Source organism: Erithacus rubecula (genome assembly GCF_903797595.1).
Source record: "Erithacus rubecula genome assembly, chromosome: 5".
Classification (NCBI taxonomy): domain Eukaryota; kingdom Metazoa; phylum Chordata; class Aves; order Passeriformes; family Muscicapidae; genus Erithacus; species Erithacus rubecula.
The window spans coordinates 10,984,836-11,003,839 of NC_136687.1; the positions used below are offsets into that span (position 1 = coordinate 10,984,836).

Here is a 19,004-nt window from a genome sequence, read left to right on the forward strand (position 1 = left end):
CATTTGGAGTAATCTTGTCTTAAAGGAAATAACTATTTGAAGGGAAAAACCTTATGCATTAAAAGTGTATTAACTGTTCTTTACTGAATCAGCAGGCAAAAAAAAAAAAGGATTTCTAATCTCAAATATTTCAGTGAAATGATGAGGTAATGTAAGCCTAATATATATGAAATAAAAGTATCAGTAATAATGAAACATGCAGTATAATACATTTTTCAATGAAAAATACACTTCAAAAACATTCATGGTTTAAATACAAATATTTTTTGTGGAATGAAGGAAATTTCCAAGCAAATAAAAGTATGTTATTTTTTTGTAAAATATTCTTAAGGAAATAAGATAACAAGGTAAGAAGATAAATGTATTCAGTGGTTAGTCAGACCTCAGTATGCTTTATTTTTAAGTCAATTTCAGCTTGACCCGATGATCCATTTCTTAGAGATGTGTGTTGAGAACCTTATTTCTACAAAATGGGAACTTTGAGTAATTCAAATTACTCTTAAAATATATTGCATTTTTCAGACTGCAGTGCCTTTTATAAATAACAGCTTGAACCCTTGTGACCTGCTGATGGAAGGGATGAACATATACATTTATAATAGAGATTTTATTTTATTTTTTCTTTCTCACTAGCTGTGGCTGCTAAGTGCAGGGAGAAAGCACAGGGAGGCTTTATGGGAAGCTTTTGTCTTGATTTCAGCTGAAGTTCAGGGATTGTATTGTCTTAAGAGGTGGAAGGATTCTGTGTTTAGGAAATGTGCTAAAAATGTTAATTTATTTTTTAAATATTCAAAAACGTTTTTCCTTTGAAAATGAAGTTTTACAGTCCAGGAAGATCTGTAGTATGCAGAATTTAAGGTTTCCTCAAGGGTATTTTTTATATGTGAGCAGTTCATTGCTGTGTGTGGAATAGACCAAAAAAAGGATGATCACTGCTGACTAAAGTGTTGGTGTGCTTGTCTCTTATATTTTATGCTACAGCAAATGGCTCTTCTTTTTTTTTTTTTTAAACAGGCAACTTCTGAGTTTACCCCTCTCACTCTCAGAAGAGGAGTTGCTTAGAATGAGGCAAGAGCTGCACTGCTGCTTCTCCCAGGTGGACAGCAGCTTGGCTTGGCCCAAGATAAGAGCAAGAACCTTGCTTCAGGCTTCTGAGGTGGAGCAGAGGGACACCGAGGTGCTGAAAGTTGAGCAGAATTTAGCAATGGTCAACAAACAGGTAGGAACAGTGTGGGGGTGTGAAAGGGGTTCCTGGGGGTACCTGTGCCTGCTGGCATTGGCTGCAGATCTGGGTCCTTGGCTTCTTCATGACAGCAGTGAACACTTTTCCTCTCTGCATACAACTTAATTGTTTGGGCAGCGGTTGGATAAATAGATTTTTTTCACTGAGTTAGTTCCTGAGTTAGATGGCTTTTCCTGGCAAGAAATTTGGCATGATCTCTGTTTCTTTTTTCCAAAAGATTTAAGTGTATGCAGACAGTTTGGGGTTATTTCCCTATATCTAAATATGTAGAAAATGAGGCATGCTCAAAGTTAGAGAAATATTTCCAACAAGGAATCTGTCTCTACCTATCAAATCTAGCACTTTTTAAAGAAGCCTGTGGAGGGGTGTTTAATTACTTCAGTAAAGTGGAAAAGCTGTAGAATCATAAGTGGTTTTCAGCTCTTGCAAAGTGCATGGGCAGAAAATGTTTCTTGTATTAATTTTGTGTGGTAGCATCTTAAAAAAGAGGACTTGCCCTTGCTTTGTTTTGGTTTGATTATGTTTTCTAAACATGTAAACTAAGTTGGGTTAATTGTGCTAGGAATTAGCCTGGTTCAAAGCCTTAACAGTTTCTAAAGTACTCAAGGAGGGAAATGACTTTGCAAAACCTTACAGTTGAGCAGATGTTATCATTTCCCCAAGAGTACATATACTTAGTTGGTATTCTTGTAAAGAAATAGAAAGGTCAAGAATAATTTGATTACATGGAACAGTGGTTCTTAATATTATCATGGTTCATTTGTGATTCATAGACTGTGTTGAAAACAATGTAGATCTTAAATTAATATTCTTTGTTCATTTTTAACTGTGCTGAGGAGACAACATATCAGTTAAAATCTCTTACTATCACTGCTAAAGCTTGTTTAAAATCAAATTTATATGCTATGAGTTTTCATGGAAAGGATGAATACATAATTGTACTTGAAAGAATTTTTTTTTAATTCTAACTTTGTCTGAATATCCAAAATGAATCTGCTGAATGAATAGGCAGCACCTTCATTTCAGAAGTACTTTCTTAGTGAAAGTCATATTTGCCAAGTGTTTCATTATTTGGTGGATGTGCCAATAATAGCAAGTAATAATCTTAACATTAGCATTCTCATATACCTCTTAAAAAAGCATTTTTGCTTATCTTGTTACAACAGCATTCTAAAATGGGGAAAACAGGATCCAGGAATAGAAATAAATTAGATATTCTGAAGAAGTCTTTACAGGACAAAATTTTAATTTATGAAGACTCAGTGAGAAGTGAAAATTTAAATACGGTAAGTACAAATTTTTCTGAGGTAAAAACCTAGATCTTTAGTAATTAAAGACTGACAATATTCTATAAATGTGAATGAAAACCAGAGAAAAAAAGGTGTAAGGTACAGTGGCATCATGCATCTCCCTACTGTTGCCTGCATTTATCAGGATGTTGCATTTCACACTTAACAGTTTTTACTTTGTTTTAATTTTTGCATCTTAGTTACAGCACTGGTTTTATGTCTCTCCCCTTTTCTTCCAATGGTTCTGGGGCTTAGTGTGTGCAAGATTGCAAGGCTCCCCTAGATCCTCTGGTTTTCTGTGAAGACTTTCAAAACATGGAAGGTGCTTCAATGCATGTTTCAGCTGAGCAAAATTTAGTTCCTGAACATCTGCTAATGCTGCTGAAAATCCAAAAATGTATTCCTAGATTCAAAAGCATTTTGGGTAGCATCTGAGTTTATTTGTACAGAGCTAATTGAAATGAAGTCTTGATTCTGGTGGGTACCTTTTAAAGACGCACAGTCCCAGTCTGAAGTTAAATCTTGAGAAATGAGTGGGGCCAAGCTTCATATGGGATTTTGAAGGTATTTTTGCTTCCCTGCTAGTAAATGAGATCTTTCACACGTGTATGATATGAGTAGTATTAGTTTTGCATGTCAGGAGGACATTGCCATGATAAGTTTGATAAACATAGTTGGTGCACAGTTGTAGAACCTACACACAAAAGCAGGTGTCATTGGTAATTAAAATGGGTAGATAAAAAATAGTTTCAAAAGTGATTACAATATCAATTTTAGTACCAATTTGAACAAAAAGTTATTTTTATACCTCTTTCTTATGCTTTTTATACCTGTATCCTAAAGTATGAAAAATACTGGGTCAACATGTTAATTCAGAAATAATTTCACTTTTATGTGAGAGCAACAGATTATTTGATTTGGGTGCAGATAATAAAAGCCAATGTTTATGTAGACTAGCACCCAATCTGAAAGTGAGAGCAGGTGCTTGGGCAGGACTGTAACAAGAAGGCAAGTGTGTTCTAGCACTCTTCACTAGTTTAATAACTGTGATCCGAGAATGCTCTAACCCTTTAATGGGGGCATTTAAATTTTTACTTCAGTGTAATGCCCTGATCTTCAAAATTTAGGTGGTTTTGGTACTATTCATTGAATGTATTATGGGCTGGGCTTTAGAAGCAAAAAAGTACTGAATACTTACTTGGCAAATGTAGCCAGTAAATACAGCCTTACATTTTTATTAGAATTTTGTTTTAATATTGGAAGGTTAGTTTCTCTAAACCTCATTGTTCCAGTTTTATATGCACCATCTGGCATGGCTGTTGTCATTCTAATTGTATGTCTGCTTTCAGAGCTGGCAGGAGCAGTCAGAAAGAAACTCATGTGGCTAGGTATAGACAGTGATCCCAGTTGAGTGATGCAGTATGTTGTTTGTTTAAGAGGAGTTCATTTACTGTGTAATGTTGAAGATGTTTCACCACCCTGTGTCAAAATACTGTGTCAAATACTGTGACATATTTCTTCCTAGTTTAAAATATTTGATATTAATTTAATATTAATTTAAAATATGCATTAATAAATATGTTTAAAAGGTTAAATATTTCTAACTCTTCTAAAATATTGCTTCTTTATATTTAGTCTAAATCTACCCTCTTATAGTTAAAACAATTGCAGCAGGCCCTGCTAAGTAGTTTATTCCCATCTTTCCCCCTTAAGTATTGAAAGGCTGCAGGAAGGTGTCCTCTTTTTCTTCTCCAGGAGAGAAATGGAGAATATCACATGAGCAGTAGAATATCACAAGTGGATTTGCTTCCAAATTCTATTTTACATTTCCCTTTCTGTCCTGGAATGGCTTTGCAATGCTTGTATCCCTGCACCAGCACCAGCAGCCAGGACACTCTCTCTACTGGGTAATAGAATTTGTATGATACACAGCCACTCTTAGCAGATCTCTTATCAGAGAAAATTTGTGGGGATCATATGAAATATTTATCGTCTTACCTGTCTGAAACCTTGGTGGAAGTATCCTTAAATGCTTGTTTAAAACTAACCATAAATAGAGTCAATTATATATGTACATATACATAATTGTGATTAACATGAATAAGAAGCTGTTAAGGTTTTAATGTATTTATTACATGTAATTTTGATTTTTGCAAAGATATTCTGATAGCCAGAGTCAGGTTTTGTGCCAGTGGGAAATCATATAGTGTCTAAGGACTACAGCTGACCTGTTTGGTGTTGCAGTTCACACCAACAGAGCAATCACTATAAGTCTTCATTATTTTTAGACTGGTAAAATGGGGGAGATTGACTGTATGTACAAAGGATGCCTGCTGTGTTAAGGTACAAGCCATGTAGATACCCAATTAAATAGTCAAGCTCATCTCTGCCTGTTTTTTAAGAGAGAGGCCAAACTTGTTGGGATAAATGCTTTTCAGGAGAATGCAAATGTGAATATCTACTCTTGGAGGCCACAATGGTAGTAAACTTGAGCAAAACTTTAAAAGGTTTTGACATTCCTCCTTTGATGACTGTGGCTCTTCCAGTCTGTCACAGGCAGTAGTTAGTTGAGCCTTGCTGTTAAATATATAGTACTAGAAATTTCTGAACATGCTGAGTTCTGAAAATGGTTGTGGCTGGTTTGGGATTTTTTGGTGTGCTGTGAAACCTATCAGATTAGATTTGTCAGGATAAAGAGAGAATTAAAAATGGATGAGGAAAAACCTTGGTCTCAAATATCCAGCAGTGTGTGTGGATGGACACGTGGGGCAGCAGGTGATACCAACACCAGGTAGTGGAGTTGGAGCTCTCAGGGCTTCATGTGCTTTCTCTATCTGTGTCTTTTCTCTCTTACAATCCAACTCTTTGGGCCCACATGAATAGTGCAAGGGGAGAGAATAAAACCAAACATGTAATTGTTTACTGTTTTTGGAAGATTCAGCTGCCTAAACGTTAGATATGCAGTGTAGCCATAGGTGTCTAACTTAGACATCCACCTTACATGTCAGTGGAACCCGTATTTTAGGATATGAAACCTACTGAGAAGTATCTTTTCTTTGAGTGTGAAGGGAGCTTAGAGTGACAAGCTCAGATGGAAGCATCTAAAGAAGGTAGTTGCAGCTGGCTGCTATGCATATTGTCCTACAGAAAAAGTCACAGTGCAGTGTCCTTGCTGTCAATGTCAGTGGTACAGCATGGAGAGCTCATCAGTCACACTGCATTGCATCCGGTGCCTGCACATGCTGCACTTGCCTTTCACTCTTGAATAGTTCCTGTGGATGTTCCATCAAATGTGTGGCACCAACACAGTTATTGAGTTAAATCACTTTGAGTTTATGCTGTTTGATGTTGATCCAATCCAGTTTTTAATCTTATTTGAAATCCATTGCCAATAGACTTTTGATTTACAGTTCAACTTTGTTTTATATAAGAAGATTTTTCGGTTTTTGCTCAAATAGTAGGTTGAATGTCATCAGTCAGCATTGACTGACACTTGCCAAGTTGAAACTAAATACAGTCTTTCTATAAGTTGCATTTTTTTTCTAAGCAGAAGGGCATATTTAATCTTTCCATTTAACCGTGGGTAATCATAGATTTATTTTTCTAGCTTTTAATTTTATTATAATAAAAATTATATAGACCCTCTGTTTTGGGTTAGCATTTAATGATAAAGATTTGACTACCCCAAAAGAAATCCTGATCTCTTTACAGTATTTGACTAAACTGTAATTTTTTTTATTACAGTAAAAACTTGGAATTGAAGGTTAAAAGCACTTCTTGAAACAGTGTATTACATTATAAGATAACAGCATTGATATCTTTGCTGTCATAATCCTGCTTGTTAATTACAGAATACTAAAATTATAAGTGTGCATGCAAGAGTTTCTGTTAATCTTTCTATCTTTTGTGTTTTGGGTTTTTTGTTGTTTTTTTTTTTTTTTTTTCAGATTAAGGATGAGTTGCAGCTTGAAAAAGAGTGTCACCTGCGCAATCTGGAAAATAAACTTGGAGAGTATATTGCTTCTTTAGCCTTTCAAAAGAGTGTTAAAAAATCCAAAATGCTGGAGCTGTATACTGCTATCATAAATGTGCAAGCTTTGCTCTTTGAACAACTGAACACATCAAAAACCCTGTCAAAACTGGAATGCATTCAGATTTTAGAAGCACATAATCCTGTAAGTAATGTAGTTGTAAAAGAAAAAAATCCTGTTAGGAAACGGCGACTATTAGAATATCTTTGATTTAGCTGCTGGTTTGCAGCTTCTGGTGGCCCAGACTTTAATTTCTGTAAGTATGTGCACTTTAATGCATTCACTAAAAGACATAAAGAAAAGAAGAGACAAGGAAAATTGTGTATTACTATTTTTTTTTATTTTTATAGTTGAATACAGTCAGAAAGGGTAGTATTTTGGTGACTACTTAATATTTTATTGATTGAAAGAGAGAAAGTCGAAAAGTGATTTGGACTCATGACTGGAAGAGTAAACTGTTGTGTCTGTCTTACAGAATTGCTCATGTTATAATGCTGTCCATATGCAAAATCCATAACCACATGATATGCTTCAATTGTCAAGTTTTTAGACATTATCTGTACAGCCTCCTACATATCTCACTCCAGGCACACTCATGCAGTTTAAATAGTAGAAAATCTGGAAAAACCTCTTCCCTTCACCATATTTATTACACACTTGATATGTGCCAATTTTCTAATCCCTTTTTAATACTTCAGTGCTCCATTTGCACAAGGACATTTTTTTTCTGCATCTGCTATTTGAAACCATCCAAGTGAGGCTTGGGGAGAGCACTGGAGTAGAACAAACAAAATGGGTTTTTGAGAAAAACCTCTTTGCTAGAGGACATCATTAGACAACTACTGCTGTGAAAATTCCTTGTTAAATTTTAATGTGGTCATCTCTGCAGTTTCTCATAGAGTGGCAGTTAGAATGCTTATATGCCTCCAGTTTTGCCTGAATTTGTGTTAGTTCTGTAGGAAATAGTGAAAGTTGTATGTAGGAAGAGTATTTTTGCCTTTTATGCCATAAGTATGAGGGGGTTTTCAGAGAAATTGTTTTTACCTTCTCTTGTTTTTACCTTCACCTTGAGCAGGTGAAGAAAAAGGATTGAAGAAGGGGCAGAAGTTAGACCTATAATAGCTAACACTAGGTTAAATACAGCTGATGAGGTAGAGGAATAGATTAAAATTCAGCATTTTCTCCAAGATACAGGTGAGGAAGTGGGGCTTCAACATAGTAAGCAATGTAAAGGTTGAGGTGAGATAACAGTGATATTGGAAATGGGAACATGAAGCCTTACTTCTGGTGTCTAGTTTGATTTTTTGACCAAAGTGAGATCTTTAGCATGGGGATCCAGTCTCCTGAAGACTTTGGATTTTAACCTTTTGATTTTCAGAGCATTTTATTTTAACCCTAACTTTATCAGACTAATTATTAATTACTGCCTTTTAACTTAAATCCCTTTGATATTATATGTTAATTTGCTATAACTAAAACTAGTTATTCTGAGTTTCTTATGCTGTTTCAGTGGGTTTTTGCAGCTTTCAAATGAATTTGAATGGTGGTGTTCCTTAGTTGTGATCTCACCATGCTGGCAGTGTACTTGCTGGATGTCCTTTATAGTGGAAGGTTTCAGAGAGCATTGACTTTTAATACAAAGAAAATTGAGTCATAGCTTTCCCCATTGTTCTGATATTCATAACGTGCCAGTCATGTTTACTGAAGCTGTGCAATGAATTGAAAAGTGTAATGACTGCAAGTGGCTGGGTAGAATAAGAAATGAATAAAGTAATAGCAGAAAATCTGATACCATCATCTTTTTTCTTCACTCCAAATGAAATTTGTTCTTTCAAGTTATAATTTAACTTCTTATCATCATGTGCTTTCAACCTCTAGGAGATTGAAGAACTTGACAGGAAGCTGGAGTATGAGATGCTGCATAAGGAGTCAGGGCAGCAGCATTTAATGAGTAGGCAGAGGTGGATTCTGGATGGTTTGGGACTCTCAAATGAAGCTGTGGACACCAATGCAGAAAGACATGTGACAGTTCTGTTAAGACAGGCCATGAATAAATGTAGACAGTTTATAAACCTGTACCAGCAAAGGTAAGTTCCTTGGTCTCAGGTTTGACCATGTTACTGCAGTTCATATGGACCATAAGGTATTCTGGAGAAACAGCAGGAAGAATGTTCTGCTGTGTTGGGGAGGGATCATGCATCTGCTTTCTTATGCTGTGGCCAAGAGCATAACTGAGGAGTTGGGAATATTAAAACAAGAAATGTGAAATAATAATAACTTTATGGCATGTAAATTGTGCTGTGTGTTGCATGGCAGTCACCATTTTTTTGACAGGGATAGTGGAAAAATAATGATACTCATTAGCATTAAGGAGGAAAATAATTTTATTCTTCTTACTTTGTCTCTCAAGAAGATAGGGAGGGACTGATCTGGGGTCAGAGGAAATAGCTGAGACAATTTAAATTGAATTTCCATCTCCATTGTTATACTGTAGACTGAATTCTCTAGCACACAATTATTTTTGATGAGATGTATAAACTCCTCTTCAATTTCAATTTTCCCTGTCCAGTTTTTAAATAAAGATACCAGTGACAAATAAAATGCCTCTTGGGAGATATATAGAAATATCTGTCTTGTCATAATGACTGACTTGCAAAAATGGGTGATAATTTGCAAAATTGCAACCTATTGTATTACTTCTTTTAGGGTTACAGGAGGTAGAAATTACATTTCCATGAATATTGCACAATATTAAAAGCCTAGCACATTTCAAGCTTCAGGTAATGTCCTCAAAATGTGCTTTCCATTAGAAAGAGAGTTTTCCACAAAACCATTGATACATTAAAAATGGCTGTGATAGTGGTAAGAATGTTTTAATTCTGAAAAGGCTGGAAGTCTACTCAGTTTAGATGAATAACTTTCCTGCAGCAGAAGTAAAAAATCAGTAGAAGACAGATAAATCTCTACACCAGTATCCACAAGCCAGTAACCTATCAGGGAAGCCTTCAAAGAAACTGCAGCTAGGCTTTACTTGAAACTTACTGGAAGAATCAAGTTTTGTAGTTTTGTACATAATGTCATCATGTTTTGGTCTAGAAAAAAAAAATAATCAGAAGCAATGAGGAAGTTAATTGTTTAAATAATATTTCAGCTACAGAAAGCTCCACAATTTGCCTTAAAATGTGGTGATGAAGTTTAAAGAGGAGGGAAGAGGATGGGGACAGGTTGAGTCACATTCCTTAGGAGTGATTCCAGATTTGAATTGTGTGCAAGAGCATAGCTTTAGATTCTGATCTGAGGTTTGGGGGGTCAGGGAAAAAGGGAAGAGCATCTGGCATATTTTAGAAGTTAGGCTGCTCACAGCAAATTTGCTGACAGACAGATATGCTTCCTGAATGGGTGATATTCAGATTCTCTTTTCTATAATACAGTCATTGCACCTGGGAAGATTTCAATGTTAATTCTGTCTTTCACTTCAGCTTGAGAGATGAGCAATGGAATTGTGTGGTGCTTGAAGATCTCCTGGAAAATATAGAAACGAATGCATTTCTGGCAATTTATAGTCAGGTAAGCATGAAATTGAACAAAGCTTCCAAGTTTAAATTACAGCTGTATCTGGATATCAGCTTTTCTTCTTTTTTGGGAGCCATTAGATGTATTTAGAGATACTCTGCTAGTAGTTGGTACCAGTTTGCAGCCTATACTGTCAGTCACTTCAGTTAATTCTGAGCTACTTTCAGCTTTTGAAATTTTACTGAGTTATCCTTCTTTCTGTTCATTTAAAAATCCTTTCAGGGTTTGTCCTATTGCATTTCATTCTGTGGAGAGCTGAAGTGCCTGACTTTCTGTTTAACAGACAGATTTACAGTTGGATTTTCATGTAATGAAAAAAGGGTTTTGTTTAGATTTTGATGAGTATGAAGAATGATTTGCATTGATTATGTTTCAAAATTAAATGATACTGCTATTTAAATTTTCTAGTATCATTACTCATGCTTGTTTTCAAAACAAGTGTCTGGTCTTCAGGTGATTTGCTGTGTGTTGACTGCTTGTCAGTCCCACAAAGGCCTTGAAAATGTATCCCTTGATTGACCCCAGTTTTTATTTGCAGGCTGATCTTGGTTGAGATATGTAGCTACCATCAAAAAAGACCTGGTGAAGCAGCTTTCTGTGCTCAAGTGTCCCAGGGACAAGGGTGGTCGCAGTTCCTGTATCATGAACTGGGAGCTTCAGGGACCACCATGTCCAGGGAGGACCACTTTAGGCTAAGGATCTCTCAGCTTTTCTTGTGTCTTAGTTTCTGCTGAGTCCCTCCAAAAGATCTGTTCCATAACCTTACCAATCTCTGAGGTCAGGCTGACAGGCATCTGGTTCCCCACATCCTCCTTCCAGCCCTTCTGGGCTGATGGGTGTCCCACTTGATAACCTCCTGCCAGTCAACTGGCATCCCTCCAGTTAGCCAGGATGGCTGGTAAGTGATAGAAAATGACCCAGTGACCACTTGGCCAGTTTGCTCAGTCCCCTTGGCTGGATCCCACCCACCCCATAGATGTGTGTGTCTGAATGGCAGATCACTGACCATTTCCCCTTAGCTTTTGGTGATTTGTCTTCTTCCCATGATGCTTGTTAAGTTTCTGTGATGCATATACATTGTGAAAGGTCTTCTCAACAAGCATGGCATGTATATTGCAAGTTGAGAGGTTAAAATCATTGTTTTGGAGATTACATGAACATGCAGAGTATGTCAGAGTATGTTGTCATTTTCACAGCTCCCTGTCCTCTTTGCACTGTAGTAGGTGAACAGTGACCCTTAAAGTTGTAAATCTTGCCATGTTGAAGACAGATTTAAAAGCATTGCTGACACCTCACTGAACTTGAAAAACTGGGTACACTGTTCACCATATACTTGGGGTACTGTGCTTTATGTTTTGTTGATAAGATTCCCTGAAGAAATAATTTGTTTGTGTAAATACACATCAAATATACCATTTGGGGTTTTGTGTTTGTATTTTTTCATAAAAAGTGTAGCCCAGAGGTACTCTGCAACATACTTTATTGAAATTACATAAAACCTATGTGCATTAACCCTTCATATATATAAAGCAAAATTTGTTTTCAGCAAGTATAATAGCATAAAAACTCCCAACTATAATTCCAAGCCAGATTATTCTTAATTCAACAGTAAAGAAGCATATCCCTAGTAGAATATTAACTTACTAATTTATTAAGGCTCATGATGTAACACAGTCCTATTTTTGGATCTGCTTATCCTGTGAGTTGATGCTGGAAATTAGTTTTTAAATCATTCTTTTCCCTGTGTTCTTGCAATTTATAGAACACATTACATTGACAAATGTTAGGAAACTATGTGAGTCTTACACTCATTCTTTTCTTTAAAGAGGATTTTCCCCTTGAGACTAGTTTTCAGAGCTGTAGATGGCACCCTCTCTGGAAAAAAAAACAAAGCAGGTAAATATTACTTTCCTGTATTTCGTGTTTCAGCTTACATCCTTATCAAGACAGATCTAGGTCAATAGGAGATTTGCTTGAATGATGGTGAATTCAGGATCATAAGCCTCTAGCTGAGATGTTACTTTTGAATAAACTCATAGCTGTGGCCCCAGGTACACTAAGTGCATTTTAGATCCAACAGATGATGCAGGCAGACTGGCATGTGGAAAAAGCCCAAGAAGCTTGAAACACAACATGGCTGGAGTTCTTTGATTCTTGCATCAGTTGTTTACACATTGCTCAGTCCAAATGCTTAAGAACAATTCTGCTGTTTGCAATCTACCATTAATTCCTGTTTTTATTTGTTGATATTCTGGGAATACAGATGAGGCTATTGGTGGCATAAGTAGTACTTGTATCCATTTGTTATTATAGAAAAATAAATTCCTGACCCTTGTGATATTTTACCAGTAATATACCTGAAGAATCAAGTTCATCCCATGCTGGAGGGCTTTTGATCTGACCATTCCTGTGTTTGCACACAGTCACTTCTTTCCACTTTTGCAAGCTGATCTGGTTAGCTGTGAGCATCTGAAGATGGTTCCCACACCAGTGCTCCCTTTGCTGTACATGTGCAGGTGCATCTGCCTGGTGGGCACCTGTGCCACTTGTGGGATTGCTGACTTCTTGTGACACCCTACAGAATTGCTTAATTGTTGGTTCTGTTCTGCTAGAAAAGTATTAAAGTTTGCCTCTCAGTCTTAGTCATACTTAGTGCAGAAAGCTAAGGATCAGAGAAAAGAATATTTTAAAGAGGAAACTGCTACAGAAGAAAGTAGTGCTAAAGTCAGGATATATATCCATAATAAATAACTGGTTTAAAGGTCCTGAGAACATTTAGCCAAAAAGATCAGAATAGGTCTCAAAGATGTCATGTTTATTCTCACTACATTTTGTAAGTTGCTAGAAGAGCAGTTTTTACAGACCAGAAATAAAACACAGTAGTATAGAAATTAGATTTAGGTGTCTGTATTAAGATTTAAGCTCTTGTTTACATTCCTCTCCAAAAAAGAATCAAATAATTTCTTTCACTAAGTATCCTGGGCAAGCATCTCTTTGGAGTTCAACTTTGGTGCTTGGTCAGGCTGAAAATATTTTAAGAACTGTGCCAATTTTCTAATGTCTCATCAGTCTTAGGATTTTTTCTTGTTAATTCTGTGTCATCTCAGTGGTTTCCATGGAAAAATCCATAACAACACTGAAGAGGCCAGAAAACTTTGGAAAGTGGCTAGTTTTCCTACCTTTTGGAGAGAATTCTCTGCTTGAAGGACAATTATGGGAAAAGGAGGTTGATTTGTTTCCTTTTTTTGTGTGGCTGTCTAAATTTGATTTAAAACTGCCTTGCTTTTGATGCTTTCTTTCAAAGAAGGTTCAGTTTATCCAGGGATCTCCTAGGTGAATTCACTCCTCTGAAAAATTGTCATGCAGAAAAAGAGGCAAACATTTGCTGTGACTTTCTGAAATCACTGTGCACAAAGAGCCTGGCTGTCTTCCTGCATGGTGGGACCTTGTGGGGTTTTATGTGACAAGGGCTTTGTTGTCATCTCCTCCATCAACAAGGACAGGAGGGTCTGCAGAGTGGAGATAACTCAGCTGTCATGAATCATTGTGTTTGGCACGTCTTACCTAACTTCAGCTACCTGAGTTATATATATGGCTTGAATAGACAACAGCAGCTTTTTTTCTGGCATTCTTTGAGACATTTAATTTGCTTTCATTTGCCTTACTCTTTAATTTCCATGTAGTTCTCAATATATTGTAGACTTTTCATATTTGATGCATGAGAGATCTGCAGAAACACCCTGGGGCCACTGTATTTATGACAACAGAGAAAACAGTAATGGAATTTTGATATTTCGAGTGGGGAAATGGGGCCAGCTGAGTGTCTATGGAACAACTAAATTTGAACTCAGTCTGTTTGAGCATTATATGAATATGCTTTGCTACTGACCTTTGGGCAAAAATGGGCAGTACATTTGGAAATAAAAAAATAGTACCGAAACATAAGCAGGTGTTTTCCTTCACCTCTTAACAAGTGTTACAAGCTGTTCTCTGAGCTTATCACAGTCTGGTGTTAAGAGAAGCTGAACAATTAAGTGATCCACCATGATATATAAAATTTTTGGGGGCTGTTTTTCCTTCTGTAATTTTGCAGACCACGAAATGCCATATTGCTTCCTTACTATCTTCAAAGGATTTTCTTATAGTAGCAGAATCCATAAATTACTCAAGCCTTACATGTTAGAATATAATTGCTTTGTGGTTTTTCAGACTGAAGGGCATCAAGTACATGCCTTAAGCTAATAGGCCAAGATCAGCTGGTTATTTAACATTTACATTGTCAAGATCCCAAATGAAATGGACAGCCATGATATATACTTGGGCCACTGTGGGTAAAAACAGTGAACATGGAAGTGCGATCACTTGATACCAAAATTGTCACTACTAAAATCATCTTTAATAATATTTTTTGTTTCCATAATGACTGTTTATTTAATAACAGTAATTAAGATTTGTTAACATTTCTTTTCAATGCTGAATTTATCTGTCTTCTGCTCATTTGATCCTTTAGGAGCTTCGTCTGGCAGGTTATTTAGCTAAACTGACGAGGGTGCCAATGGGAGTCTTGCACAGGGTCCTGAACTTGCTGCTGCCCTCCAGCTCACAAAGTGAGGTCCTTTCTGTCCTTGATTCCATCAGTAAATACTCAGATGGTGTTATTGAAAGTGGCAGTAATGCAGATGAGTCTGGCAGCTGTAAGAAAAGGTAAGTGTGATGATTTCTAGTGGACTACTGCAAGACAAGATTGTTGCTTTACATGTATATGTATTTGCTGGACAGTGAGATTGACAGCTATAGAAAAAAAATCACAGACACATAAGTTCCCTTTGGAACTATTTTTCTGGGGTAAAAATACTTTAAACTGCTACTTTATTTTGTGAAATATTTTAAATATAATAAATGGATTGATAAAAAGTTTTTAAAAATTTCTAAGTTCATTAATTAAGCAGTTATTTTATGGATTTGTAAATCCTGTTCTGATAATTTTCTTTCTGTTGCCTGAATTGGAGTTTGCTATAGTATTTTCTTTCCACCTTTTTTATAATGTTCATGACACACTGGATTTTAGGTGTCTGTAGCTCTTAAAGATGTCAAGGAGATCTTCCTTCCTGATGGTGAAAGTTGCAAACTTGCAGATGTCTGCCCCTTTGTAGTTAATTACTGAAGTTCCAAGTGGCCATTGTGTTTCCCTTTTTTCATAGACTGGTAGACTCTCAGGGCCTTCATCACTCCCCTTCAGCCCCATTAACATGAGCTGAAATCTGTGCAGTAACACCAAGGGATGCTGCAGACCTGCTCTCCCAGCTCCCTGCATGACTTGGGAAGGAGACCAAAGCAGGCACTGTGGCACTGAAACCAGTTGTTGGCACATGTGGGTTGTCAAGGAACACATAAAAGTCTTGCTACCATTCCCTGAGGAGTGGTCTTAGCTGATTTAAATGATTTGTGGCAGGGCAGCAAAAGTACTAGAATACCCTTACTAAATGCATTTGTGGTATTGCTGTCATGGGTGTGGTAGCTAAAATCAGAGAGGGGAAGAAAATGCATGCATTTGGGAATATGCTATTTGTAATGTTTCTTTCCTGCTCTTTCAGGAAGAATCAAGAGTTGTGGCAAACACTGGAGAACAAAATAAGGCAAGATCTAATAAGCAGAAGTTTAGAAAAGATCCCTTCTCTAAACAAGAGAAAAGACAGGTAAGGAGAAAACCAGAAAAAATGTACCTGAGGTTTTTTTGTTTATAGTTTATTTAATATCCCAAGATTCTTCTTACAGCTGTTAGAAATCAGAAAATTAGTTCATAAGTATGCATTTTCCAACACTGTTCTATTTAATGCTTGTGTTTCCTACAACGTATTTACACATAATAAGCAGTGTAGTAAATACCTTAAAAGATTTTTCTGTACATATCCAAAAAATTCTCACATTTTTCACATACATTGCTCATCTTCCCTATATTTATTTAAGGTTAGCTTTCCTTTTGCAGTTTTGTAACTCAGAAAAGGATACATGAATTATTGGGGATTAGAAGTAAAACTACAGTTCTCTGTGTTGAAAGATGATTTTCTTTAGCTTCCAGCCACCACTTCTGTGGTAAGGTATGGTATGGATTTTTTGCCTCATTTTTCACTTTTCAACTTTTTTTTTTTTGTTTCATTAATGTAGCTTGATAAAGAGGAAGCAACTTGCTCTCTTGGAAAAAGCAGCATTCATTCACCTGGGATGTTCACCTGCACATCCTCCTATGGATCAGCCTGGTCCACCTGTTTCTCTGAACTCTGCAACTGCTGAAGCCATAGAGCTGTTAGACACAGGGGAAAAGATATTTTTGTTCCGTGAGCCAAGGGATCCCACACTTGCTTTGCATAATTTTCCAAGAAAAAAGAAGAAGAACTTTCTTAATTCTAAAAAGGCTGCTCGTGCAAACATGGACTCATAAGAGCAACTTCCATTTAAAGTATCAATTAGGGACGAGGAAATTGTTTAAAATTCAGAAAAATGATGAGGAAGAATGAAATGTACAGTTCAAATAACATGTGTGTTGTTTTAATCTGATTTGTCTGATATTGGAAATAGATGTAATTTTAGAAATGCACAGTTAGTGATGTGCATCTTGCATTTTTTAATTCTTGTAAGTGCTTTGTTGCACTAAGTAAAATATGGGTGTTCTATGATGCACATTTTGGCAGGCAGGACTCTGTGTTTGTTCACTATGTTTTGGTCATTTTTGCACTGATTTTACTGTGGCTGTATTTTCATAGTTTATACAGAAGGGTTATTTATTGTATATAGCAGATACTGATTTACTATTCTTGTGTTTATATTTTTATGGTAAGCTGCAGTATAGCAGATGACATGAAGAGATGAAGTGGATGAACCACATGTCCTCTGTTTTGATTTTATGTTTTCTAGTTAATTTACTGTTTAATATTATGTTCCTAATAGGATTTGTGTGTTACTTCTGCAGTCTGTTCTACAGTGACAGCTGATAGTCCAGATCTTTAGCATGTATTTGTGTACTTAGCCTTACATCTTGGAGTATCTTCAGCATTTCACTGTTTCTAAACTTACTTCAGTTGAAGTGTGAGTGTGGCTACAGTTCTAAACTGTTAAATATTTACAACCTGTTGCAGTCTTTTTCTTGGTGAAGCAGTGTCATCACATTTGCTCAGTGGGAAAGTGAAAAATGTAAATAGGCATGTAATGCCTTCAGGAGCTCTTTTGATTGCAGTGCTGCCAGTTTTCACAATTCTAGGTATTTTTGAAGTTCTTACTTCTGAATTTCTCCAAATTGATAAGAATATAATTTTATGCTTCAAAAAGAGTTAATTTTTAAACCTGTCTAGTTGACTTGAAGAATCCTATAAATATGAATCCTAAAAAGAGGAACAAGAAAAAGCTAATTAAATTCACCACATGTATTTGTTAATATTTTATATTATTCAAGCCTGTTTTGAGAGGGTTGTAACTGTATTTGAATGCTATGCTCTGAGGCCACTGTAATTATATATTTTGTATTTTTTCTTGTACAGATATTTTGTGCCTTTTTATTGCCATATTATTTAAAAATTAAAATGTTACAATGTACATGTATGTGCTGATGGCTTTTTTCTCCACTTCTCTGACAAGTTTAAATATTCATCCCACAGTAAACAGCAATCAGTGTTTCCTATCACTACTAGCATTAGAAAACGTATGCATTAATTAGACTGTCAATCCTAATTATTATTTGATTGCATTCTTCAGTCTTTTCATGGAAGTATTTGCTGTCACAGAAAGAGGAATCTCTCAGGGTTGTGGGAGTTCAGAGTTGCTGTTCTAGCTGTGTCTGGTATTTCATCCCCTAGGCACAGGTGAGTAAAGAGTAGGGTCTGTCCTGCCTTGGAGGTGGGCCAGAGCTGTATAGAGGAGCCTCAGGTGTTTCAGAAAGAGACGGGATAGCAATTTGCCCTAGGCAAAAAGCAATTGGAAAATTTGGGCAGCTCATGGCTTCAATGAGCACTTGAAAGCTGAAGTGCCTTCTTGAATGTGAGTCCCTTCCAGAACTCTTCAGTGTAAGAGGAAAATGACAGTAACTCATCACAGATAAGACATGGAGGCCAATAGCTCGAATAGGTTACAATAATAAAATGCAACATCTGAATATTGATGGCAATATCAGTTTATTATCCTGAATAGGTAATCCCTGTGTTAGCAACAGAAAGCTGATTTGTAATTCTCTCACACCTCATCACAAATTTGAAGCAGTTCAGTGTTTGTAACTATTCTAGCAGGGCAAGTCACTCTCTGCTATGAGTCACTCTCATATCATGCAATACATATTCAAAGAAACATCCAGATCTTAACATCTCTTATGCCTAGAAGTACTAGCTAGGAAGTAGCCCACTTCAGAAAAGAGTTGACTTACATTCAGCTTGGAGTCACTCAGGTCAGAGAGCCTGCTGTTGATTGTGCAGTTTTGTGTGTGTGCCATAGATATTACCATCCTTCTTTCACAGCTGAAGTCTCCCAAAGAATGTGTGCTGGACAAGCTGTTTAAATTCATCCCATTTGGCTTCACAGTCATCAATACAAGAAGTAATATAAGGACAAGTTCTCAGTATTTGAAACATTGTCCAAATGAACTGTGTTCCCCTGGAAGTTCATTGCTTCTCCTGTTGCTCTTGACAGTTCCCTGTGTACTCCCATCTCCATTGCACTGCTGTCTTCCCTCAACATGAAACCATTGGACAAGGAGTCAAAACATACACAGAAAAAGCAAAAGGAACTGTCCTTGGGCAATGATGCTTTAATCCATACAGTAAATAACAACTTACAGGCAATGGTAAATTTTATTGAAGAAATTATTCTCCACGCTAGACTAATAAA

General features: G+C 36.5%; 1 protein-coding gene across 2 annotated transcripts in view; it reads left to right on the top strand.

Annotated features, from left to right (window-relative positions):
- The window catches only part of EVC2 (EvC ciliary complex subunit 2), a 65,614-nt gene extending 47,891 nt beyond the window's left edge, over nt 1–17,723 (top strand). The window contains exons 15-22 of one of the 2 annotated variants that reach the window (XM_079307032.1): nt 1,015–1,219; nt 2,410–2,529; nt 6,480–6,707; nt 8,442–8,650; nt 10,043–10,130; nt 14,647–14,840; nt 15,731–15,832; nt 16,302–17,723. In XM_079307032.1, the coding sequence (XP_079163158.1) occupies nt 1,015–1,219; nt 2,410–2,529; nt 6,480–6,707; nt 8,442–8,650; nt 10,043–10,130; nt 14,647–14,840; nt 15,731–15,832; nt 16,302–16,575 (1,420 nt within the window). In that variant the 3' untranslated portion in view covers nt 16,576–17,723. Of the gene's footprint in view, nt 1–1,014; nt 1,220–2,406; nt 2,530–6,479; nt 6,708–8,441; nt 8,651–10,042; nt 10,131–14,646; nt 14,841–15,730; nt 15,833–16,301 lie in introns of both variants that reach the window. The other variant, XM_079307031.1, reaches the window with a different exon arrangement.
- Nucleotides 17,724–19,004: the final 1,281 nt, after the last annotated feature.